This window comes from Pongo abelii, chromosome 11 (genome assembly GCF_028885655.2).
Source record: "Pongo abelii isolate AG06213 chromosome 11, NHGRI_mPonAbe1-v2.0_pri, whole genome shotgun sequence".
Taxonomy (NCBI): domain Eukaryota; kingdom Metazoa; phylum Chordata; class Mammalia; order Primates; family Hominidae; genus Pongo; species Pongo abelii.
The window spans coordinates 71,575,132-71,601,372 of NC_071996.2; the positions used below are offsets into that span (position 1 = coordinate 71,575,132).

The 26,241-nt window shown below is 36.2% G+C and overlaps 1 protein-coding gene across 1 annotated transcript in view; it reads right to left on the reverse strand.

Moving 5' to 3' along the window:
* ABCB11 (ATP binding cassette subfamily B member 11) overlaps positions 1–26,241 on the reverse strand; it is a 183,684-nt gene that overhangs the window by 79,063 nt on the left and 78,380 nt on the right. The window contains exons 3-6 of the mRNA XM_054549455.2: positions 17,042–17,144; positions 15,749–15,770; positions 13,269–13,320; positions 12,241–12,479 (exon numbers count right to left, since the gene is read on the reverse strand). Coding sequence (XP_054405430.2) covers positions 12,241–12,479; positions 13,269–13,320; positions 15,749–15,770; positions 17,042–17,117 — 389 coding nt within the window. The 5' untranslated portion in view covers positions 17,118–17,144. The remainder of the gene's footprint in view (positions 1–12,240; positions 12,480–13,268; positions 13,321–15,748; positions 15,771–17,041; positions 17,145–26,241) is intronic.

Here is a 26,241-nt window from a genome sequence, read left to right on the forward strand (position 1 = left end):
GTTTGCTTTCTCTTGCCTTCCTATGGGGCTGCTTGAACATTTTTTTAGAATTCAATTTTGATTTATCTATAGTGTTTTAAAGTGTCTCTCTTTGTATAGCTCTTTTAGTGGTTGCTCTAGGAATTACATTATAGATGCATCACTTTTCACAGTTATTAGTGTTGTCATTTTACCAATTCAAGTGAAATATATAAAGATTACCTCCCATTACATACCTCTACTCTCCTTCGTTAATAAGTGTCTTAACTATTTCCAAATTAAACACACATCAGACAGTGTCATAGTAGGATCATATCACAGTGTTAGAGTTTCTACCTTAAAACATAATTTAGAAAGCTCAAGAGAAGGAAGGTCTATTGCATTTACTCATAGTTTTGTTACTACGCACTCCCTTCCTGATGACCAGAACTTCTTTTATTATTTCCTTTCTACTTAAAGAACTTTACTTAGCCATTCTTTCGGGGTAAGTCAGCTGGCAACAAATTCTCTTGATGTATTTCATCTGAAAATGTCTTGATTTCCCCTTCCATGAGGGTGGTGGTAATGTTTTGACTCTGTCACCCCAACCCAGCAGGTATGGGGAGAGATGCCTTACTATAGTGGGGATGAGTCAGGCCTCCCACATATTCTCCATTGACGCCACGGGGGTGAGTGAGAGGGTGGCACAAGAGGGGCTTATTACCACCTAGCAAGTGTGGAAGAGTCTATGCTCCCAAATCAACATTTGCTGGCCTGGGTGAGAGTGAGGTCACCATTTTCTTCTGTGGTGTTTGGCTAGAGTAGAGCAATTATTGCTTAAAAGTTTTCTATTAGGCTTTCTTTTTCTGACCCACTACCTAGGAACAGCAGGATTTTGTTGAATCTTTTTGGTCTGCACTCATTGGGGTTTCCAGTTTGCCAGCTTTTCCAACACTTAGTCTAGTACATATCAGGCATAAGATACCCAGGGAACTTATCAACATGTTAGTACTTGGCTCCTGAGGGCTCTAGCCAGTTGACATTTTCCCCCCACTTTTCAGGATGTTATGTTTGTTTTATATATAATGGATTAAACAACACAATCAAAAGACAGAGACTGTCAGATTGCATTAAAAAAAAACAAGATCCAACTATGTACTGTCTACAGGAGACACACTTTAGATCCAAAGATACAAACAGGTTGAAACAAAGAGATAGACAAACAAAATCATTTCAAAAAGCAACCCTAAGAACCCAGGAGTGGCTATACTAATATCAGACAAAATAGACTTTAAAAACTTGTTACTAGAGATAAAAATCATTTTGTAAAGATAAAAGGGTCAATCCATCGTGAAGTGATAACATTTATGGAGATATATGCATCTAAAAAAGGAGCCTCCAAAACACGTGAAGCAAAGTCTGGTTATTATCAAAAAGAAGGATGATATCAAGTGATGGCAAGAATGTGGAAAAAAGGGAACAGTTGTACACTGTTGGTGGGAATGTAAATTAGTACAGTCATTATGGAAAAATGTATGTAGGTTTCCCAAAAAGTTAGAAATAGAACTGCTATATAACCTAGCAATCCTATACTGGGTATATATCCAAGGAAAATGAAACCAATACATCAAAAAGATATCTACACTCCCATGCACACTGCAGCATTATTCACAATAGCCACCTATGTGTCCCTCAACAAATGAATGGATAAAGAAAATGTGGTACATATAGATAATGGAATATTATTCAGCCTTTTAAAAAAATCCTGTCCTTTGCAACAACACAGATGCACCTCGAGTATATCATGTTAAGTGAAATAAGCCAGGCACAGAAAGACAAATACAGTGTAATCTCACTTAAATGTGACATCTAAAAAATTTGAATTCATAGAAGCAGAGAGTAAAATGGTAGTTACTAAGGGCTAGAGGGGGGAGATTGGGGAGATGGTTAAAAAATACAAAATTTCGATTAGGAGGAATAAGTTCAAGAAATTTACTGGGCTGACTATAGTTAGTAACAATGTTTTGTATGCTTGAAAATTACTGAAAGAGTAGATTTTTATTTTTTTGTTTTATAATGTACATTTTATTATTTAAAAAAATTAATTTTTATTTCAGTAGGTTTTTGGGGAACGGGTGGTGTTGGGTTACATGAATAAGTTCTTTGATGGTGATTTCTGAGATTTTAGAATGGTGCACCCATCATCCAAGCAGTGTACACTGCATCCAATGTGTAGTCCAATGTGTAGAATAAAAATTCATCACCACCCACCCTTTCCTCCAAATCCCCAAAGTTCAATGTATCATTCTCATGCCTTTGTGTCCTCATAGCTTAGCTCCTACATATGAGTGAGAACATACACTGTTTAGTTTTCCATTCCTGAGTTACCTCACTTAGAATAATAGTCTCCAATTCCATCCAGGTTGCTGCAAATGCCATTATTGCATTCCTTTTTATGGCTGAGTAGTATTCCATGGTGTGTGTGTGTGTGTGTATATATATATATACACACACATATATACATATATACATATACGTACATATATACATATATACATATATACGTACATATATACATATATACATATATACGTACATATATACATATATACATATACGTACATATATACATATATACATATACGTACATATATACATATATACATATACGTACATATAACATATATACATATATGTACATATATACATATATGTACATATATACATATACGTACATATGTGCATATACACATATATGTGCATATGTGCATATATACATATATGTGCATATATACATATGTGTGCATATGTGCATATATACATATATGTGCATATATACATATATGTGCATATATACATATATGTGCATATATACATATATGTGCATATATACATATATGTGCATATATACATATATGTACATATATACATATATACACATATATACACATATATATACACATATATGTACAGAACCAATCCCTTCTGGCTTGTAGGGTTTCTGCTGAGAAGTCTGTTGTTATTCTGATAGGTTTTCCTTTATAGGTTACCTGGTGCTTTTGCCTCACAGCTCTTAAGATTCTTTCCTTCATCCTGACTTTAGATAATCTGATGACTATGTGCCTAGGCGATGATCTTTTTGCAATGAATTTCCCAGGTGTTCTTTGAGCTTCTCGTATTTGGATGTCTACATTCCTAGACAAGAGATCTTCCTTCAGCAAGGCCAGGGAAGTTTTCATCAATTATTCCTTCAGATATATTTTCCAAACTTTTAGATTTCTCTTCTTCCTCGAGAACACCAATTATTCTTAGGTTTGGTCATTTAACATAGTCCCAAACTTCTTGGAAGCTTTGTTCATTTTTTAAATTCTTTTTTCTTTGTCTTTGATGGATTAATTTGAAACCCGTGTCTTCAAACTCTGAAGTTTCTTTCTTCTGTTTATTTGATTCTATTGCTGAGACTTTCCAATACATTATGCATTTCTCTAAGTGTGTCCTTGATTTCCAGAAGTTGTGGTTGTTTTTTATTTATGCTATCTATTTAACTGAAGAATTTTCCTTTCATATCCTGTATCATGTTTTTTATTTCCTTCAGTTGGACTTAACCTTTCTCTGGTGCCTCCTTGATTAGCTTAATAATCAACCTTCTAAAGTCTTTTTTCTGGCAATTCAGAGATTTCATCTTGGTTTAGATCCATTGCTGGTGAGCTGGTATGATCTTTTTGGGGTGTTAAAGAACCTTGCTTTTCTGGTTCTTTCTTATTTGGGTAGACTATGTCAGAGCGAAGATCTGGGATTCATAGGCTGCTGTTCAGATTCTTTTGTCTCATGGCGTGCTCCCTTGGTGTGATGTTCTTTCCCTTCCCCTATGAATGGGGCTTCCGGTAAGCCAAACTGTAGTGATAGTTTTTGCTCTTCTGGGTCTAGCCACCCAGCAGAGTTACCAGGCTGTGGTCTGGTACTGGTGAGAATCTGCAAAGAGTCCTGTGATGTGATCTGTCTTCAGTTCTCGCAGCTGTGGATAACAGTACCTGCTCCTGGTGGAGGCAGCAGGGGAGTGAAGTGGGCTCCCTGAGGGTCCTCTGTTGTGTTTTTGTTTAGTGCGTTGGTTTTGTGTTGGTTGGCCTCTAGCTAGGAGGTGGCACTTTCAAGAGTGCATCAGCTACGGTCCTATAGGGAGAATGCAAAGTTGCCCTCAGGACACCTGGTTATGTATTCAGGTTTCCCAAGCAGTGGGCAGGGCCACAGAGTTCCCAAGAGAATTGGGCCTTTGTCTTTGGCTACCAGGGCAGGTAGAGAAAGACCACCAGGTAGGGGCAGGGATAGGCACCTCTGAGCTCAGCCTCTCCTTGGGCGGGGCTTGCTGCAGCTGCTGTGGGGGATGGGGGTGTGGTTCCCAGTCCAATGGAGTTATGTTCCCAGGAGGATTATGGCTGCCTCTGCTAAGTCATACAGGTCACTAGGGAAATGGGGGAAAGCTGGCAGTCACAGGCCTTAACCTGCTCCCACTCAGCCCGCAGTACTAGAGGCTAATCTCATGCCCACCGTGCCCCTGACAACAGCACTGAATCTATTTCCAGGCAGCCAGTGACCAGGGCTGAAAATTTGCCCCAGACCACAAGCCTCCCCATTGAGAAAGCAAGCGGACTCACAGTTTTTTGGCATCCCAGGAAGCCTGAAGCCAAGAGTAGATTTTTAGTGTTCTTACAACAAAAAAAGATGTGTGTGAGGTAGTAAATATGTTAATTAGCTCAATTTAGCCATTCCACAATGTGTACATATTTCAAAACATCATGCTGCACACCATAAATATATATAATTTTTATGTGCCAAATTAAAAAATATTTTTAAAGACATAGAAAATCTGAGTGGACCTATAACAACTGAAGAGATTGAATCAGCAATCAAAAACTTTCAACAACAAAAAGTCTAAGATGATATGACTTCACTGAAGAATTCTACAAAACATTTAAAGAACTAATACCAATTCTTCACAAGCTCTTCAAAAAATAGAATGGAAGGGAACACTGCCAAACTATCAGGCTAGAATTATCCGAAACCAAAAGCAGACAAAGACATTATAAGAAAAGAAAACTCTTATATATTATATCTCTTATTAATATAGACACAAAAATCTTCACTAAATACAAACAAGTTGAATCCTGCAGCATAGTAAAATGATTACTCATTATTACCTGGTGGGATTTATTCCAGGGGTGCAAAGGTAATTCAACATATGAATATACATTGATGTAATATACCATATCAATATTATAATGGGCAAAACTGCATGATCATCTTAATAGATGTAGATGAAGCACATGACTCAATTCATGACTTAATGATTAGAACACTCTACAAACTAGGATTAGAAGAGAATTCCTCAACATAATAAAGGACACTTATGAAAAAGTCATAGCTAATGTCATACTTAACGGTGAAAGACTAAATGTTTTCCCCCTAAGATAGGTATAAGACAAGGATGTGTGCTCTCACCACTTCTACTCAACATTGTACCAGAGGTTTGGGCCAAAACAATTAGGCAATAAGATAAAATAAAATAAAATAAAATAAAATAAAATAAAAAGGCAGCTAGATTGGAAAGGAAAATATATAGTTATTTCTATTTGCAGATGATATGGTCTTGTATAAAAAATCCTAAAGAGCCCACTAAAAAACTATTGAACTCATAAGTAGTTCAGCTAGGTTTAGGATAAAAGATCAATATACAAAAAAAATTGTATTTTGCTATAGTAGCAATGGGCAAACTGAAAATAAAATTAAGAAAACAATTCCATTTATGATAACATCAAAAATAATAAAATACCTAGCAATCAATTTAACAAAAAATTGCAAAATATTCTGAAAACTATAAAACCTTGTTGAAATAAATTAAAGCAGACTCAAATAAGTGGATCATGAATCAGAAGACTTAATATTGTTAAGACAGCAATATTCCTTAAATTGACCTACAGATTCAATGCAATTCCTAGCGTTCTAGCTGACTTCTTCGCAGAAGTTAAACAATTTATATGAAAATCCAAGAGACCCAGAATAGACAATCCCTAGTAGTAGACTCACACTTCTTGATTTCAAAACTTACTATAAAGCTACAGTAATCAAAACAGTGTGTTATTGGCATAAAGATAGATGTGTAGGCCAATGGAATAGCATTGAGAGTCCACAAATAAACCCTCTTAATTACAGCAAATTGATTTTGATAAGGATTCTGAGATTATTCAATGGGGAAAAAATAGTTTTTCCACAAATGGTGCTGGAACAACTGGCTATCCATGCAGACAGGAATCAATTTGGACCCCTAATTCACCCCTACAAAAATTTACTCAAAGTGGATCACAGACTAACCATGAGTGTATTAGTTCATTCTCACACTGCTATAAAGAAATACGTGAGACTGGGTATTTCTTGTAAATACCTTATAAAGAGAAGAGGTTTAATTCGGTCACAATTCTGCAGGCTGTACAGGAAGGATTAGAGCATCTGCTAAGTTTCTGGGAAGGCCTTTGGAAATTTACACTCATAGTGAAAGAAGAAGGGGAAGCTGGCACTTCACATGGCCAGAGCCATTAAAAGAAAACAAGTGTGATGTTCACGACCTTGGATTTGGCAATGGTTTCTTAGATATGACATCAATTCAGAAGCAACAAAAGAATAAAGTAGGCATCACCAAAATTAAACACTTTAGTGGTTCAAAGATAATTATCAAGACCTTGGATTTGGTAATGATTTCTTAGATATGACACCAATTCAGAAGCAACAAAAGAACAAACTAGACATCATCAAAATTAAACACTTCAGTGCTAGAAAGATAATTATCAAGAAGTTAGAAAGACAGCCCAAAGAATGAGAGAAATTGCTTGCAAATTTTATCTCTGATAAGGAACTTATATCTAGAATATATAAAGAATTCCTACAACTCAATAATCAGTAGACATATATCCCAGTTTTAAAAAGGGCTGAATACATATTTTGTAATATTATTTATTTCCAAATAAAAGATCTGAATAGATATTTTTCCGAAGAAGATGTGCAAATGGCCAACAAGCACCTGAAAAGAAGCCCAACATCACTAGTCCTCAGAGAAATGCAAATCAAAACCACAATGAGATTCCACTTCCCACTCCCTAGTATGGCTATTGTATTGGTTTCCTATGACTGCTGTAACAATTACCACAATTAAAACAAGAGAAATGTATCCCCTCACATGCCCAAAATCAGCTTTGCTGGGTGGAAATCAAGGTGCTGACAGGGCTGTGTTCCCTCCTAAGGCTCTAAGAGAGAAATTTCTCCTTGCTTCTTCCACCTCTTGATAGCTGCTGGCACTCCTCGGCTGTGGCAATGTCATTCCATTCCTTTTTGTGTGGTCACCTCGCCTCTACTCTTCTTACTACAGGCAAATCCCCCTCTGCCTTCTTCTTAGCAACTGTCTCTTTTAAGTACACACATGACTGCATTTAGGGCCTGCCTGGATAATCCAGGATAGTCTCCCCCATCTCGATATCCTTAACTGAATCACGTCTGCATAGACCCTTTTCCCATACATGGTAACATTCACAGGTTCTAGGGACAAGTACCTGGATATCTTTGGGGGTCATTATTCTACCTATGAGAGATATCATAGATACTAAATAGCAAGTGCTGGTGAGGATGTGGAGAAATTAGAACCCTCATACACTGTTAGCGGAAATGTAAATGGTGCAGCCACTGTGGAAAATAGTCTGGCAGTTCCTAGAATAGTTAAACATAGAGTTACCATGTGATACAGCAATTCCACTCTTAGACATGTACCCAAGAGAAATGAAAACATGTCCACACAAAAATCTGTATACAAATGTTCATAGCAGAATTATTTGTAATAGCTCAAAAGTGGGAACAATCCAAATGTCCATCAACTGATGAACAGATATATATCATGTATTATATCCATATAATGAAATATTATTTAGCAATAAAAATACATGTGGATGAACTGCAAAAAACATATGCTTAAGTTAAAGAAGTCAGTCTCAAAGGATCACATATTATATGATATTATTAATATGACATGTCCAGAATAGGCAAATCTACAGTCAGAATGCAGATTAGTGGTTGCCTAGGAATAGGGAGGAGGATGAGGTACTAGAAAGTGATGGCCGAGGGGCAAGGGGTTTCTTTTTCTAGGAATGAAAATGTTATAAAATTCTAGAAATACCATTTGACCCAGCCATCCCATTACTGGGTATATACCCAAAGGATTATAAATCATGCTGCTATAAAGACACATGAACACGTATGTTTCTTGTGGCACTATTCACAATAGCAAAGACTTGGAACCAACCCAAATATCCAACAATGATAGACTGGATTAAGAAAATGTGGCACATATACACCATGGAATACTATGCGGCCATAAAAAATGATAAGTTCATGTCCTTTGTAGGGACATGGATGAAGCTGGAAACCATCATTCTCAGCCAACTATCGCAAGGACAAAAAACCAAACACCGCATGTTCTCACTCATAGGTGGGAATTGAACAATGAGAACACATGGACACAGGAAGGGGAACATCACATACCGGGGCCTGTTGTGGGGTGGGGGGAGAGAGGAGGGATAGCATCAGTAGATATAACTAATGTTAAATGACAAGTTAATGGGTGCAGCACACCAACATGGCACATGTATATATATGTAACAAACCTGCGCTTGTGATCATGTACCCTAAAACTTAAAGTATAATAATAATAAAAAAGAAAATGTTCTAAAATTGACTGTGGCAGTGAATGCACAACTCTGTAAATATACTAAAAAACATCTAATTGTACACTTCAAGTGGGTGAATTTTATGGTATGTGAATTGTATCTCAATAAAGCCATTACAAAAGTATATAGCCTAAACTGTCTAGCTTCAAAATAGTGCTTGCTTATACAAACTGAATATATATTGCTAAGAATATAGACTGAAATCCAAGTGAAGAAACAGGCCTAGATTTCTGCATTGATTTATCTGTAAGAGAGGAAGTGAAGACTTGAGCTCCCCAATGCCCGCAGTAGTAATCAGCCTCCAAAAAGCCCCTAAAATTCTCATCTCTCAGTATTCACACTTGTTTAGACTCCTTCCAAATTATACCAGGGTTGGTTTCTGTGACCCATGGAATATGGCAGAAATTATGGTATGTCTCTCCTACAATTAAGTTACACGAGACTTTGTGGCTTCCATTTGAGTGTTTACACTTTAATTGGATAAAAGAAAATAAAACGAAATTGCAATTGTGGTGTTTTAACTTCCTATTCCTTCATCTGCTTTCATTTTTTTATCTATTATTTGACTGTTCTGACCAGAAATTCTGGTAAGCTAATCAAGAGACCTGACACTCTGTAATCCTTATCAGTGTAATTCACTGACAGCCATCTGGAAGGCTTTAACTTAAAAATTCCATCTACTAGATTACAATTGACATGTGGAAACCAGTATAATAAAAGAGTAAAACCAGCTCCTGTCATTACACATACATGCTTTTGTTGCTAAAATTATTGGGTTGTCTTGTATATTCTAAGGCTAATACATGTATTATAATAAAAGGAGAAACTGTACCTTTAATGATATACTTTTTCCATGAAAGAAACTTGCAACTGGTTTGGGTGACTTTGGAGGTATATAAACTACTTACAGGTAGAAAAATGTCCTCTCTTTTCTCCTCTGTCCCACCCAAGTCCATTTTCACAGTGATCTTACCATTTAACAGCTAAACAAACATGTTATTCAGAAAAGAACAAATAGTATTCATGTCAATGATCATAATAACTCAACGATGAAAGTATTTAACTCGTCAAGGAGTTCCTGGTAAAGAAATGCCTAGAAAGGTATAGTCTATACAATTTCAGCTATCTGTATGAATTTTTTTAAAAAGAAAAGGACAAATGTCCATTCACATTTGGTATCATGTGAATTCAGCCAAAGCCAGTGGACTTCTAAAAGCCTCAGTTTGTATTCTTTGCTCGCCTTCAGGTATGTGATCCAGTAACAATGAAGACAGTGAGTAATGAGTGGCCACAGAGAATTCGTTTTTAGTAGATGGCCGTGATGCAAATGTTGAAAGTAGATTCATTCTTTAATTCATTGGACAAATATTCATAAGCACCTAGTATCATGTATATGCCTCAAATTTTGGCCCCTCTCACATTTATTTCCAAATTTTAAGGCATAATAAGATATACTTGAGGACTTTTTCCTCAAAAACTTATCCTCATAAGTGTTATCCATGCCTTGGGCCAATTCACATCACACATAGGTCTGAATGCATTTTTTTCTCAAAGGGGAGAATGATTAATCTTACGTTTTGTGGTCAAACCCCTCTGTAAAAAGCAGTTCACTTTTGTCCTCCAACATAAATGAAGGATTTCAAAGACTTTTCTTGAACTCAATCTCTCTTTTTTACAAATTGCTCTGAGTTTGTCAAATGAAAAGAAACTTCCAATTTTAGAAAAGAAACATACATATTTAGACATTAGGGAACCTATATAGAATAAGTGGACTTGTTGTTTATAAAGAATAATTCACATTGTATTATTATCCTGTGTTTTCTATCAGGTACCTCCAAGTCTGTCACTGCATATGTTTTTAAATGATCATTGACTGAATGATGGCTTACTAGGCTTAAGCTTCACAAAGATAAGGATCATGACTCTTTCGGTTTTTCTGAGATGGGGGTCTCATTCTGTCACCCAAGTGATCACAGCCAACTGCAGCCACAAACACCCAGACCCAAGTGATCTTCCCATCTCAGCCTCTCAAGTAGCTGGGATGACAGGGGCATACCACAAAGCCAAGCTATTTTTTTAAAATTTTTTTGTAGAGACAGGGTCTCACTATGTTGCCCAGGCTTGTCTCGAACTTCTGGGCTCAAACAATCTTCCCATTTCACCCTCCCAAAGTGTTACGATTACAGGCATGAGCCACCATGCCTGGCCAGGACCATGCTCTTAAGACAACTGTGTCCTTGATTCTTTCATGAGTTCCTGGTATATAGTTGATGTTTAAAAAAATTTTGGTTGAATGAGTAAATGAATGAAAGACCCTAAGAGAGATAATATTATGGAAGAGTGTCAATGATTTAGAAGGACTCATTCATAGTCTGGAATCAAGCCTATAGAAAATTTCAAAAATGAAGGTGAAAACTATAAATTCCTCTGAGGGAGCCATTCCTAGTGTCTTTCTAGCCAAGATGTGCCCCACCCTTGATTCTTGAAAGTAGGAGTATGTGGGTTCCTACGTGCAAATAAGCTTGTTCTGAACTTGAGCCAGCATGAGGCACGCTGCAAAGTCCCTGCTATGACAGTGAGTCAGCCCTGAGTACATGACAGACTCACTGATTACAAGGTGGCCTGTCAGGCTTATCACAAAGAAAACAGTAGCATAGTGACTGTGTCTGTGTGAGTTCTGGCTACTTCTGCGTGGTTGCCTCTGATCACAGCACAGCACTAGTTTTCTCACGCCTGTAATCTCAGCACTTTGGGAGGCTGAGGCAGGCAGATGACCTGAGGAGATTGAGACCAGCCTGGCCAAAATGGTGAAACCCCGTCTCTACTAAAAATACAAAATTTAGCTGGACGTAGTGGCGGGCGTCTGTAATCCCAGCTACTCAGGAGGCTGAGTCATGAGAATCACTTGAACCCAGGAGGTGGAGGCTGCAGTGAGCCAAGATCACACCACTGTACTCCAGCCTGGGCAAAAAAGGAGACTCCATCTTAAAAAAAAAAAAAAAAGAAGAAAGAGAAAAACAAACTCAGCTACTGGTTGAGACTAGTGTACCTTACTCAAAGTAATGCAGCATGTTCATGAAATTCCCATTACAGATGGAAGAGTTAAGATCAAGTGGATCACCAGCCACAGCCACAAAGCTAAGGGGCAGAGGGGAGTTGGTGGGGGGGAAACAAAAAAACTCTTGGAGATGATACTCAAGTAAAATTCATGGGTCACCTCCCTAGTGGTGTTAAGTATTGGTAGTGTCATGGTCAAGCCTATACTCAATAAAGTGGTAACATTTTGGCGATGTATTTGGTGAGTGACTTTCAATCCTGTTTCTATTAAGATTTTAAAACATAGTAAGATAGAAGGAAACTTGAGGCAGAGTAATTTCTAGAAATATGGGTAAACTCATGTTTCTATTCTCTTTGTGTTAGATACCACTCCAGCTCAGCCAGTAAAATCCCCTCTATACATTTTGAATTACAATTTAAGATATGAGCAAAAAAGTAAAAAATAAAAAAAACAACAACCTACCCACAACGTGTTCCATTTGTCATGTTCTGGTTGAGGGAACTGTTAGTCCATACAATGGTGCTATTCACACATGCTTTTCCTGGAATCTGGAGTTCTTGTAACTCAACGTCATAGTCAATAAAAACATCTGTCATTGTGCCAAAAATGAGTAGCACGCCTGGCTGGGCTATTCCATGGAGAAATGCACACAAACTTCCCACAAACATCAGCCAAATGTCAGTTGATGAAGAAAACCGAAACTTGAAAAACAAAGGGTTCAGAGATCATCTATGGGTGAAAAGCAGGAGAGGTAGGAGGACTACTTAATTTAGTTACTAGATTCTCATGAATAGTACCAACACCAAATTTCATGGGAATCACCTTAATTGAGTGGCGGAGTTCATACTAATTATATTGAAATAAATAGCACAGTACATCAATTATCTAAAACATTAGACTCTTACATTGTTAGATCATGTTATAAATTTCCTGGTCTCTGAATTCATTCTGTTTGTTTCAGGAGCTGACTTTAGTTTTCAGCTACTCATCTACAACTTAGGGGAAAATAATCACTGTCAGTGATGCCATTGCCAAGTAGATAAACTGCGTGGGGCATTGAGCAATACTATAAATTGTTTTGTAGAACTGATAGTGACAATGAAGAGTGCCAATTTGTGCCTAGAAATGCCTCCATCCTGAGCAAATTTGGAGTAAATACCTATACTTTGAAATTTCTAAAGATTTGTCATAAGAATAAATATATATATGTGATCGTTGTGATGACTTTCCTTACAAATATGATAACCATGGGCTTAGTGATAATTTTCCAAGACATTTTCCTGATCTATTGGATAGGATTTGTATGTTTTATGAGCAATATATCTCTAATAATTATTCAGCATGTTATCACACAGGCAAAGCCTATGACTGAAAAAGTGGTCACTGAAGTTAAAAACCTGCCAATATGTCTAAAGATTTAACACTCCCTTCATGATGTAAACAATTTATAGCTGCACACCCACTGCCATAAATCAACACAGTTTTATTACCAATTGAAAGAAGCCAACTCTAACACCATCACCTTTCTTCTCATCTTGTAACCTGAGGAGAAAAACATAGGGATTTAAAGACCATCCTTTCCAATACAATGGGAAATTCTCCCTAGGTGGTGATTTTATGAGTTATTCTTCAGTAAGAAAGAAAATCCCCACTGGCTGGAAAATTCTGGCCAAGCCTGATATCTTAAACACAAGCTTTATTCTTCTAGATTTACCTCTTCTAGAGATTTCAGTATAGCTCAATCTCAGGTTCACTAGCGATTCACAGAGATGAACACCTGAGAGGTATGGAGAGAAAGTAAAAAGTCCTCTATACTCCCAGTTATACCAACAAATAACTCTTTGCCCTCAGTCATGACCCTCAATCTATTTGTGACTGCATTTCCTCATGGGTAAGTTGAAGTGGTTGGATTAGCTAATTTTAAAGCTTCCTCATGCTTAAAAATATTACAACTACATTAAATAATGTTGATATGATGAAAAATTCAAGAACATGCCCACACTTTTCATAGAATCATATTTCCTTAATATTTCTCATTCATTTCATTTCCCGTAAGGCCACGTTTAACCTGTATTTGACCTCTTCAACTTCGGGGATCTTGACTTAACCTGAGTCACGCAGTCCATGAATACACCCTGGACCTTGCTGTCACCAGGAACTACTGTCTGACATGTTTAACTCCTTGGCACTCTGTGACTGCCCATGTATCTCATTTTCTCACTTCCTTCCTCCTTCCACACCTATTTGTCAAACTCACTTGAGCCATGCAGTCCCTTAAATCCTTCATTTCCTTCCATTGCTAAACCCCATTAAGATTTTGCTTCCTTCCCCATGCAGCCAGGGTCCCTCTGCCAGGTGTTTGAACCACACTCTCACCATCATCCTCAATTATTTTCTCTACATCATCCTTGTAAACTTCATCCTGCATCCATCCAGCTGTTTGCCCTCTTCTCCTTAAGCCAGGCTGCTGGGCCTGCTGGACACAACCTCACCACCTTGTGAATGGATACCAGCACAAGCAGAGTCTAGTACTCAGCTGCCCTAAGCTTCCCTTCTGGCCCAGAAAAGAATCCTAAATTTTTTCTGAGACTCCCCACGGTCTGGCCCTTGGCTCTCTGACCTCACCTCCTCCAACTGTATTCTAGTTCTCAACACCCCACTCGCCTGGCCTCTTCCTGACCTTTGTCCATGCCCAACTGTTCCCACCTCTGGGTGCAGGCACCTGCTACTCCCTCTCCCTAGATGCATTTTCTTTAGGTAACAACAGGGACAGCTCCATCACCTCCACTAGACCTTCCTTCAAAAGCATCTACTCAACAGAGTCTTCCCTGGCCAAAGTCTTTAAAATTTCAACCCCACCCCCCGCACACCATTTCATAGCTCCATTTCTATGTTTATTTTTCTTTCTCAGAAAGAAAGTGATAGATTATCACTAGCTACCATGCTATACATTTGATTTATTTACAGTGTTTATTATATGTCCCTCACTAAAATGTAAACTCCTCAAGGGCAGACACTTTTGCCTATTTTGTTCTTTTCTGTACCCTCAGCACCTACGATAGTGTCTGATACCAAATAGACACTCAGTTAATATTTGCAAAATGAATGAATTAGTGGAGTGAATGTGTGCTCTCCAGCTCAACATGCAATGCACACTTCATTTCTCTACAGATCGCTCCCATTCCTCTCAGCAGCTCTGGCAAACTTTTGCTGTGATCTTCTCATTCCATGCTCACCTCCTCTAAAAACAAAACAACTCATTCAACTTCCTACTCATCCTCTCCTTGCCATTCATCTACATCCACATGCTTTTTTTAAACTTCCCACCCAATAAGAAACGTGTGGCTCTCAGAGGCCCAGGTTGACCTGACCACTCCCAGCCCAAAGCTAATCTTACCACTCCCACTTCCTCCCTCTGCTGTGAATTACTTAAAATTTCTAAAATACCTTCAACCCTTCCCTTTCCACCACCTCCACTTCAGGAACTTACCTGATGCCTCACTTCTGTCTTCTAAATTAGACCTCATCTAATCCCGCCTTCATACCAGACTGTGATTAGTTGATATTTGTTCTATATGAGAATTCAAAATCTTTAGCTGAATAGAAATATGCAATAATGACACTTTAGGTCTCTACTCTTTGCCTGTGGCAAGAATTTGGGGTTTAGGGACCTCTCCAATGCCCATGAAATTATACTTGTTGTTCAACTTTTCCTCTTCCCTGTTAGGTCAGGAGTTCTGTGCCATTCCTGAATACAGAGGGAACATCTGAACCTAACCTAGAAGGGATATTCCAAAAGGTTTTTAAAATCAAATTATAGTAATATTTTAAAGAGAAAAAGAATGGATTGTATATATTATTTTATATGAAGTGCAATGTGCATGAAAATATTCTCTGCTTTGTGCCTTTGATATGAATATTATGGAGTTATTCTAGAAAAGATGCTGCATTGTTGAAATCAGTCACTTACCTTGATTTCTTATCATTATTATCTGTCAGAAAAAAAAATGCAAAAAAGCAGTTAATAATAATGACAAAATGCAACACAGTCATTAAGAAATTTGCTCTGGAAAAATATTCCTATAAATTACCTTTATTCATGGAATATTACCAAATGACTATTTGCCTTTTCTTTCTTCCTGCTCATATTGTCTCTCTGTCTCTATCTTTCTACACACACACACACACACACACACACACACACACACGAAGACACTGGTTTAGGGTCCAGAAGTGCTGCTACCTTTACTCATTTATGGACTTTTCTTCAGGACATGAAATATTTGCATCATCTGAATATCAAATGGACAGCAACATTTCTAAATTAGCTGAAGAAGATCTGACTTTTTGAACTACAAAATAAAATTGATATTTATTTATTGTCTGGTTCTTTAAAAGCATCAGAATTTATCTGTTTAAAATATAGACCATAAATTAACAATCAGATGTTAATAACAAGATGTCATTAACACTTCTACACTAGTAGAAGCCATAGGATTGAGACCACATACTGTTTTCCCCAGTGTAGGTCAGAATAGATGCAGGGCAGGAGGTGAAAGTTGGTGATTATAGCCAGGGGTATAAGGAAGCCACGAGGGAGCTTTGTCATCCAACACTATCATGCCTCTTTACTCTTATTAAAGTAAAGAAGCATGATAATATTGACAGATGGCAATATCTTGGGCCTGGGAATCAAACACAACTGGATTAGAATTATGGTTCCATTAATTTTACTGATGTGTTCCTTGCCAAATTTCAAAAACATATCCAAGTCTCAGTTTTGTCATCTGTAAAATGTAAAATCATAGGGTTAGAAAACAATAGCTTAGAACCATCTGAGCCCAGGACATCCCAGGTGCTAGTGCTACAGGTCCCCTCCACATGATCTCATTCTGGTCTGCAGAGTCTAGGCACAGCTCTTCCTAAGGAGGAGCGCTCACTAAATTATGATTAATAATAACAATACAGGAATAAAGGTAGTCATAACAGTTACCACTGGAACAACCCTACTCTATCTAGGAAAGGTGTTGGTGAGAGATGCTTTCATTTACACACATTTGGTGTGTTCTTACCTAGTACTTTCAGATATTACGTTACGTGGATTCTAGGGAGAGCCACACAGTTGTGTATAAGAATCACACCCAATGATAGTTCTACCTACTGCTGCTGATTTTTTTCTGCTCCTTGAAACTTCACCAGCTTGTCCTACTTTTGTTCTCACCTCTCCTTGTACAAGACGCAGAGAGAGAAAAAAGCCACTTACGTGATTTATCTGACTCAAAACCATCATTCTCCTCTCCAAATTTCTTTATACTTTGAAGAATTACTGAGTCAGACATGGTAATTGCAACCCACAGCCAACAACCCTATAAAATAAAATAAAAGAATCATTGCCATTATTATCTCTTCTTTCTTCTTTAACCAAAGTAGCCAAACGAAAGAACAATTTGGTTCAAGAAATAATCTTTACGAATCAATCTCAGACAAAAGTTTTTAAATTGGTTAATAACTCCCTGAAAGAGCCTAATTATCAGGAAAGATAAGCCACAGTCATTGATAAAGGTTTTCTCTAGTTGTTACATGGATGGTTGTTTTTTTATATCTTAATTATAGGAAAGATAAACCAAAACCATTGATAAATTTTCCTCTAGTTGTTGGATGGATGGTTATTCTTTCTGCCTATCTGTGCTTTATTTATTTTTAATGAGAAAACATGAAAACCATGAGAAAGGCAAACCAACTGGTGATATTCTTGAGTCACTGTAGTTGATGAATGACACCCACATACTGTTGGGTAACCTTCAGTGTTCCTTTGTAAATGCAACCTCAAGGTAAGGTGAGTCAAGCTTGGATCAAAGGAACAGAAGGAAGACATTTTCTAAATAAAATGTAAATGTCGACAGAGTCATGATTAGTCTTATTCACAGTGGAAAAATTAGTTTGTAGAGGGTACAGGCTGAGAATTCCAGGATATAGACACTAGATTCAGCATGAAGTTTATGCTTCACTAACTTTCTCTGCTTCAAGTATATAGCAATGATGGATAACATGTTTTTAAAAAGAGATACAGTCAGACTCAAATAAATAAAAATAAACATCTTCGGGAACCAGAAATGGCAGAGAAGCACCGAAGAGTAAGCAGAGCACAGAAGCAGCTGGTATTTTCCCCTCAGCGTCTGGATGCTGACGAGTGTGAGAGTTTAGCTGGCGAGAGGACTGTAAGTGCCCCAAATCAAACAGGGGGCTACAGACCATCTCTTTGCTTGGAGCCACAGGAGCTAATGTGGGCCCCATGCACTGCTGAGAAGACCCTGAGGAAACTGCTGGCCACCACTGAAGCGTCTATTCCTTATGATGAAATGCAGACCCATGGAGGTTGTAGGAGGAGACAGTGATATGTATTACATACATATATACACACACGTACAAATAAAAGAGAGGAAGGGGGAGTTATGAAAAGCTTCTAAATTCATCTAATTGGAATCCCAGAAGCAGAGAGTGGAGAATGACAGAAGAGTAATAATTAAAGAGATAATTGCTAAGAATTTTCCAGAAGCAATTACCTGATTCTTCAAATTAACAGTAGACTCCAAGAATTGATTGGAATAGATATCAGTCAAAACTTAGATACGTTATATAGAAATGTCCCTCAGTATATGCAGGAGATTGGTTCTAGCACTCCCATGTATACCAAAATCTGCATATACCAAAATCCAGGTATACACAAGTCCCACAGTCGGCTTGCAGAACTTGTGCATAGGAAAAGTTGGCTCTACATATCCACTGGTTTTGCATCCTGAGAATACTATATTTTTATCTGAGATTGGTTGAAAACAATCCCCATATAAGTGGACCTCCACAGTTGAAACCCGTGTTGTTCAAGAATCAAACTGTAGTAAAGCATCAAGAATAAACAAAATCCATCCTAAACACTGTGAAAGGGGAAAATGCATATTCAAATATAAAGAACAGACTGACAGAAGTTTTGTCATCAGCAATAGAGGCTAGAAAACAGTGGAGTAATGTCTTCAAAGTGATGAGAAAAAAAAGTAATCTTTAACCTAGAATTTTATACTGAGCCAAAAAATCATTCAGCATCTTTACAGACATTCAAACTCAAGAGGGTTTACACTTACAGACCTGCATAAAACAACAACTAGAGGATGTGCCTTAGCCAGAAGGAGTATCCAGAAGGGAGCCACGAAAGAGAGAAACAAGGGTGAGCACAAGAGTTAACAAAATATGTCAGGACGGCCAATCAAATATTGATACCAAGTATAACCTTTTATATTTCAAAAGAGCATAATTAAAACTCTATACAGTATGTAGATATGAGTGTAACTTGAACACAAGATAAGGTGTTCGATATGCAGGTAAATTATGTTAGGTTCATTGTTATGACAATCTGAGGACATTGTTTTACAATTATAATTAAATATATATTTATACAATTATAATTAAATATATATTTGATTAAACCAAATGAAATTGACAATATTTAACCATTTTTTAATTACAAAGTTCAACTAATATCTGAACAAAGTTCAACCTGTATCGGAAAATTTTAAGAAAAAGCAATGAAAAAGTACCAGTAAAATCTATAGTTTCTAAATAAGCAAAGGATTAAAAACTAAGTATGTAGAAAGCTTCATCAATCCAACAAAAGTTAAAAAAGAAACTAAAGAAACTAAAAAAAGCATAACAAACAGAAAATATAAATGAAGATTATTGAAAATAGTCCAAATGGTTCAGTAATTACAGTAAATGTATGTAGATTGAAGTACTGATACATACTACACAGATGAACCTCAAAATCATGCTACGTGAAAGAAGACAGTCTCAAAAGACCACGTACTGTATGATTCCATTTACATGAAATGTCCAAGATAGGTAAATCTGTAGAGACAGAAAATAAATAAGTGGTTGCCTAATGCTGGGGTAGGGGTAGGGGTGGGAGGGGAATGAGGAGTGACTGGTAACAGATATAAGGTTTCTTTTGGGGATGAAGAAAATGTTCTAAAGTTAGATTATGGTGATGGTCGCACAACTCTGTTAATATACTGAAAACCATTGAATACTTTACATAGGTGAATTCTGTGATATGTAAATTATACCCTCAAAAGGTTGTTTTTTAAAAAAACACAGGTCAGTTTATTGAATTTTTTAAAGTCGAGACATACACTTTTTTTTTTTTTTTTTTTTTTCTGAGACTGAGTCTTGCTCTGTTGCCCAGGCTGGAGTACAGTGGCTCAATCTCGGCTCACTGCAACCTCCACCTCCTGGGTTCATGTGATTCTCCTGCCTCAGCCTCCTGAGTAGCTGGGATTACAGGTATGAGCCACCACGTCTGAATCATTTTTGTATTTTTAGTAGAGATGGAGTTTCACCATATTGGCCAAGCTGGTCTCAAACTCCTGGCCTCAGATGATCCATCTGCCTCAGCCTCCCAAAGTGCTGAGATTACAGGCGTGAGCCACCACACCCAGCCAATCCAGACATATACTTATTATAAAAGAAATAATTTATGAAATCATAAAAATGGTCAAAAATTAAATGATGAAAAGGATATGTCATGCAAATACTGATGTCTCAAAGCTGTTATGTTAATGTCAGAAAAATAGAATCCATGTTCAAAACAATAATGGATATAATAAAGGACATAAAATAATTAAAAGTACAATCCAGCTAGAAGACAAATCAATTATTGGATTGTATATACCCAGCAACCCAACACAACACAGCCTGCAACTGTAATGAAAAATTTAAACACACCTTTATTAGAAACTGATAAACAGACAAAAAATTAGAAAACATAAAAGCTTTTAAAATAAAAAATAAGTAATTTTATGTAATTTACTACATAAAATTTGTTTTTCTTAAAATTTGGTTGAACATTATTCATATATTAGTTGAACTTTCCAAGTAAAAAAAGATTAAATGTTGGCAATTTCATTTGATCAAATATATATTTAATTGTAATTGTAACACAATGTCGATAGATTTTCATGACAAATTTCATTATTATAGAACCTGCAACCAAGACATTTTTCAATTACATTTGGCATTTTTATAAAACTTACCCATTAATAAGCCATCAAAAACTTCTACAAATAAAAAACTATGTATTTCTCTATATTGTTGTTATTCTTAAAAGTGTATATTCTGACAATGCAATTAAATAAAAACTAAAAAATTAAACACTAGTAAAACACACACACATATACTCAGTAAAATTGTGTGTGTTACAAACTTTAAAATACATATGCAGATAACTATGGGTTAAGGATGAAATCATGACAGAAATAGAAAATATTTAAAACATGGTGATAAATATACAAAATCTTGTGGGCTACAGCTAAAAAGATACTTCAAGATTTATTTATAAAGATAAATACATTTTGCTTTTTAAGAGATTAATAAATGAATTATGTTCTAATCAAGAATCTATAAAAATGCAAGATTTATAAGATAGAAAACAAAATAAAATGAAAAACAGTAGAAAGGATATATCAATTCAAAAGTTGTTTTTTGAAAGCTAAAAACATGCAAGTCAATAAGACTGTCGAAGAAAAGAGATATAAATCACAAATACTAATTGAAAATGGGAAAGGTAAAATAAATAAAGTTTTAAATCATAAGCAAATAGTAAGTAATTTCATGGTAGTAAATTTGAACACCTGGTTAAGATTAATTTTCTAGAAAAATATGAGTTATCAAAATTTGTTTATAAAGGAATAGAAAACTTAAAAATTAATGGCTATTAAAATATTGATTCAATATTCAAAAGTCTCCCACCTCAAAAAACAACAGGGCTAGATAATGTTACAGGCAAATTTTACCAAAACTTTAAACAGTAGATAATTCTAATCTTATATAAATGGTTTTGGTGAAAAGAAAAATAAGAAAAGCTACCCAAATCATTTTATAAAGCAAGTATAATTTTGACATCAAAACAAAGAAGGATAAAAATAGGCTTATAATTACTTCTGAAAACAGATTTTAAAATGATAAATAAAATATGTTAAATATAATTCAGCAGTTTATGAAGAAAAATGAAGCAATGTTGATCCCAGGAATGCAATGATTATTTAAGGTAAAAAATAATTAATAATTTTCATAAATGCAAAAAGTATTCAATAAAAATCATTATCCATTCCCGAGTTTTGAAAACCTGTAAAATTAAAAAAAAATCATTATTTTGCAACTCTAACGAATAAATTTGGGGTAATGATCAGCAGTGAATACTAAAACTATTCATTGAAATATTGGCAAAGATGAAATATCCAGTAGTACAAAGTGTTGTTAAGATGTGGAGGAAAGAGTCCTTTCATGCACAGCTAATGAGAATATAAATTGACTGAATGACTTTGGATAGCAATTTGAAAATATCTAGCAAGGCTAAACATGTTAATACCCCAGATCCCAGAATATCCTTCTCTGGTATTTTCCTCAACAATTTTAAAAATAGTTAACAATGAAATGGCATTTAATACGTGGCAGGCACTGTTCTAAATGCTTTATACATGCTATGCCATAAAACCTCCCAACAGCCTCCTGAGATGGGTATTATGACTATCCCCATTTTCCAGATAACGGCACTAAAGTATGAAGGACAAAGTCACAAGCTCAAGAGCACAAGTTAGTGATACAGCCGAGATTGAAACTCAGAAAATGCATGCAGAGATATGTGTAAGCTTGTTTATTGCGGTACTTCTTTGGAAACAAAAAGCTAGGAGAAAATATAAATGAACAAGAGATTGATTCAATAATTTATAAATAGACACACAGTGGAATATCATCTAGCCATTAAAATCAGTGAATTGGCATGGATAAATCTCAACAAATGTAAGTTTAAACAAACAAGACAGAAAGTTTCAGAATGATACTGTATGATGTCATTTATGTAAAATGTGTTACCTGCAAATCACTATTTGTAATGTTCATAGATATATAGATACGCAGTAGAAATATAAAGACTTGCCTGAAACTGATAAGCACTGAATTAATGGTAGTGGTTACCTCTGAGGAAAAGAAGTGGAATAAGACCGGGGAGGGGCTCAGAGGGCCCCTGAACTGTATCTGCATGTTTTAATTTCTTAAAACAAAAAAAGTTTCAGCAAGTATGGCATAATGTTTAAGATATGATAAAGTTGGAAGGAGGTAACTTGGTGTTCATTAAATTTTTCTCTTTTTTTTTTCTGTGGCTTTAAAATATTTCATGATATGGACACAGGGAGCACAGGGAGGGGAACAACACACACTGGGGCCTATTGGGTGAGGGCAGTGGGGAGAGCATTAGGAAAAATAGCTAATGCATGCCGGGCTTAATACCTAGTTGATGGATTGATAGGTGCAGCAAACCACCATGGCACACGATTACCTATGTAACAAACCTGCACATCCTGCACACGTACCCCGGAACTTAAAATAAAATAAAATAAAACTTAAAAAAGAACACATGGAAAGCTAGATAATGCCACAAAAGGGTTAATGTTAGCAAGCTTGGGATGGAGGCACTATGCACCATCATCATGTATTTTTCCATCTTAAGCAGCATACCACTCCTAAATAAAACAAAATCATTTTGCAGAAAATAAAATACTTCATGATAGAAAATAATTTTTTTCTTAACCCTGGTGAATCTCCTTCAATTAAACAAATTAAAGCAGTTTTGATTTTATAGAAAAATTGTGAAGATGGTACAAAATTCCCATGTACCCCACACCCAGTTATTAATGTCTTACACTAGTATTAACGTACCAATGTACACTGTAAATGTCTTACATTAGTATTAATGAACAAATATTGATACATTATTATTAGCTAGAGGGCATAATTTATTCAAATTCCCTTATTTTTCACCTAATTCCTTTTCTGTTCCAGGATTCCATCTAGGATACCAAATTTACCATGTTATATTAAGTTGTCACATCTTGTTAAGAAACTCTTGGCTATGACAATTTCTCATACTTTGCTTGTTTTTAATGACCTTGGCAGTTTTGAGGAGTACTCATCACTTATTTTGTAGAATGTCCCTTAATAGCATATTAAGAAGTAGAGTAAGAAATATTATTTAAGTAAGTAGTTTATGAGGCTGGTTTAAAATATAGTAAAAGAACCAGATTCAAAGTTATTTTATACAAGAACAAAATTTGCTCACTATAGCAGTATTATATTCAGAGACTGTAACATTTGCTGGTTACACAATTTTTAAAGTTTTAACCAAATTTTTTTTTTCAAAAAACAGAGAGACTCTTTAATAATGAGAAAATAATAAACAACATTTAACCACAGATGTGTTATTGCATTTCCTAATTTTAAAATACAATATTAAAAACATGTAGTCTCCAATTATTTTTTCCCTTGGCTTAGCTCTCCATTTAAAAAGGTTTCTTTCCACTGGTGTGCAAATACTTCGCAGTATTTAGAGGACAGGGGTGTAGTGTCTTGCCCACGAAATTTGTAGTCTCTCAGATCCTGATAGTACCTGTTGCTTCACTCTACGTAGTTGGATTTATTTTAAAATCTCTCTCCACATCCTGATTTCTCCATCTTTCATGTCAGGAAGTGGTGGTGATGGTGGTAAAATCCACCTTGCAGGACTGGTGTGAAGCTGAAATCAAACTGTATCTGTACAGCGGCTAGCAAAAGGGAGATAGCAGCTAAAGTTCCCTTTGCCCTTCAAGCTTGAAGACCGAGTCCTCCCTACCTGATACTCCACCCCATCTGCCCTTCCAGGGTCATATGTAGTAATCTGTCCTCCATTAAGCACAGGAATACTAATCCACTAACCTATTCTCTTTACTTTCCTTCTGTGTCTCCTTGTCAATTCCATACATTAGGTTTTAAATGCTTACATTTTGCTTCTTTCTGAATACCCCTACAAATAGTTTTTGTGGTTTCTATTTTACTGTTAAAAGTCACATTCTAAAAGGCAAAAATCCATTAAAGCATGCGTCTCTATGCCCACAGCATTGTCAATGTCCCTCATTCAGTGAGCACCAAGAATACATCTGTAGTTAAACAAGTTGTGTCTGCTACTCATTGCACCGAGGGTGAACACACTGTCAGGGGCTTTGGGGCATCTCAGTAAAATGGTGTTAGAAAGAACCTGTTACAGAACTTGGGCTTTAGTCAGATGATTTGGGGAAGGATCTAATATAGTGGGTACTTGTTCTAGATTGGATGCTGTTAAAAAGCTGGGACTATGTTATGACTAGATAAAGAAATACAGCCATTCATTTAGCAAAGTGTTTGGTATTTTGTGGATTGCACAGTGACCTTGATTTTGCCTTTGCTGAGAACAAAGTACAAACTGGCCTTGCATTGACTCAGAGTAACTTTGAGGTTGGTATTCCGTGAGATTGTTTATGTCTAATAAGAGAGTAACATGGCTTAGGTGTGAGTACCAGGCCAGCTACAAAATGGAACAGGGTGTTCTTTTGTTTGTGTTCTTTTGTTTGTTTTTTTGGTTTGTTTTCTTTCTCAGCATCAAGTGCATCACTCTGAACTTTGGTAGTCCACTGTTCTTTTTTGACATGCCAAGGAGCTATACTTCGAAAGATATATACTCTCTAGGGCTAAAGGCACGCACTGGTTGTTCAGTCAGAAATGGAAACTAGTCCCTTTATCTTTGGGCAGCTTAGAAATGGCTGTGATGACTTTTGAAGGCCATTGTGCTGAAAATCTTAATTACTTGCATGTACCCACAAAAACACTGGGAATTTTATAACACTAAGTTTGGGAAAGTACACTGAAAAACCAAAATTTCTAGAAAGAATAAATGAAGGCCTTGCCTGTGATATTTGCCACAAAAGAGAATGTTTTCAGAATTGAATATTAGATGAATTGCCATGTATCATTATGAATGTAGAATATATATCTGATATATATTATTAGACCATGTTTTCTTCCACTGGCGAATTATTTTTTTTATTAGATGAGATGTTGGGAAACTCATACAGCAGATGCTGGAGGACATGGCTGCCAGTCTCTGAAACCCTGGAAATGCAGTGGGAATCTAGTTTTTGGTGATTAACATATTTGTTTTGCAGGTTCTTGAGAGCGTACCTCCTCCTCATTTGGTACTTTCTATGATTTAAGAGTACCATGGTGTTTTGCCACATTATTTTTCCTCACTGATTACAAGTAGATATAATGTCATCTAGTTCTACTGTCTCAGCCATTAGCTGTAACACTTTTTTAGCACCTAACCTAATAACTTGATTTGAGTTTCATACATTGAAGGAGGCTTTAATTAGGGTTTCTTAACAAATTTACAATAACAAAATTTTACTTAAACTAACACAAGAAAACTCAAGAGTTGAAAATAACATCCAATGTTATTTCATTTTTACTGTGCACTTTAACATATTAAATTATTTTAACCTCCCCAAAATCTCTTCAGAAACAGATTGAGAATTTTCAAGGTATTCCAGAAAAATGTATTTTCCAATAAACTTA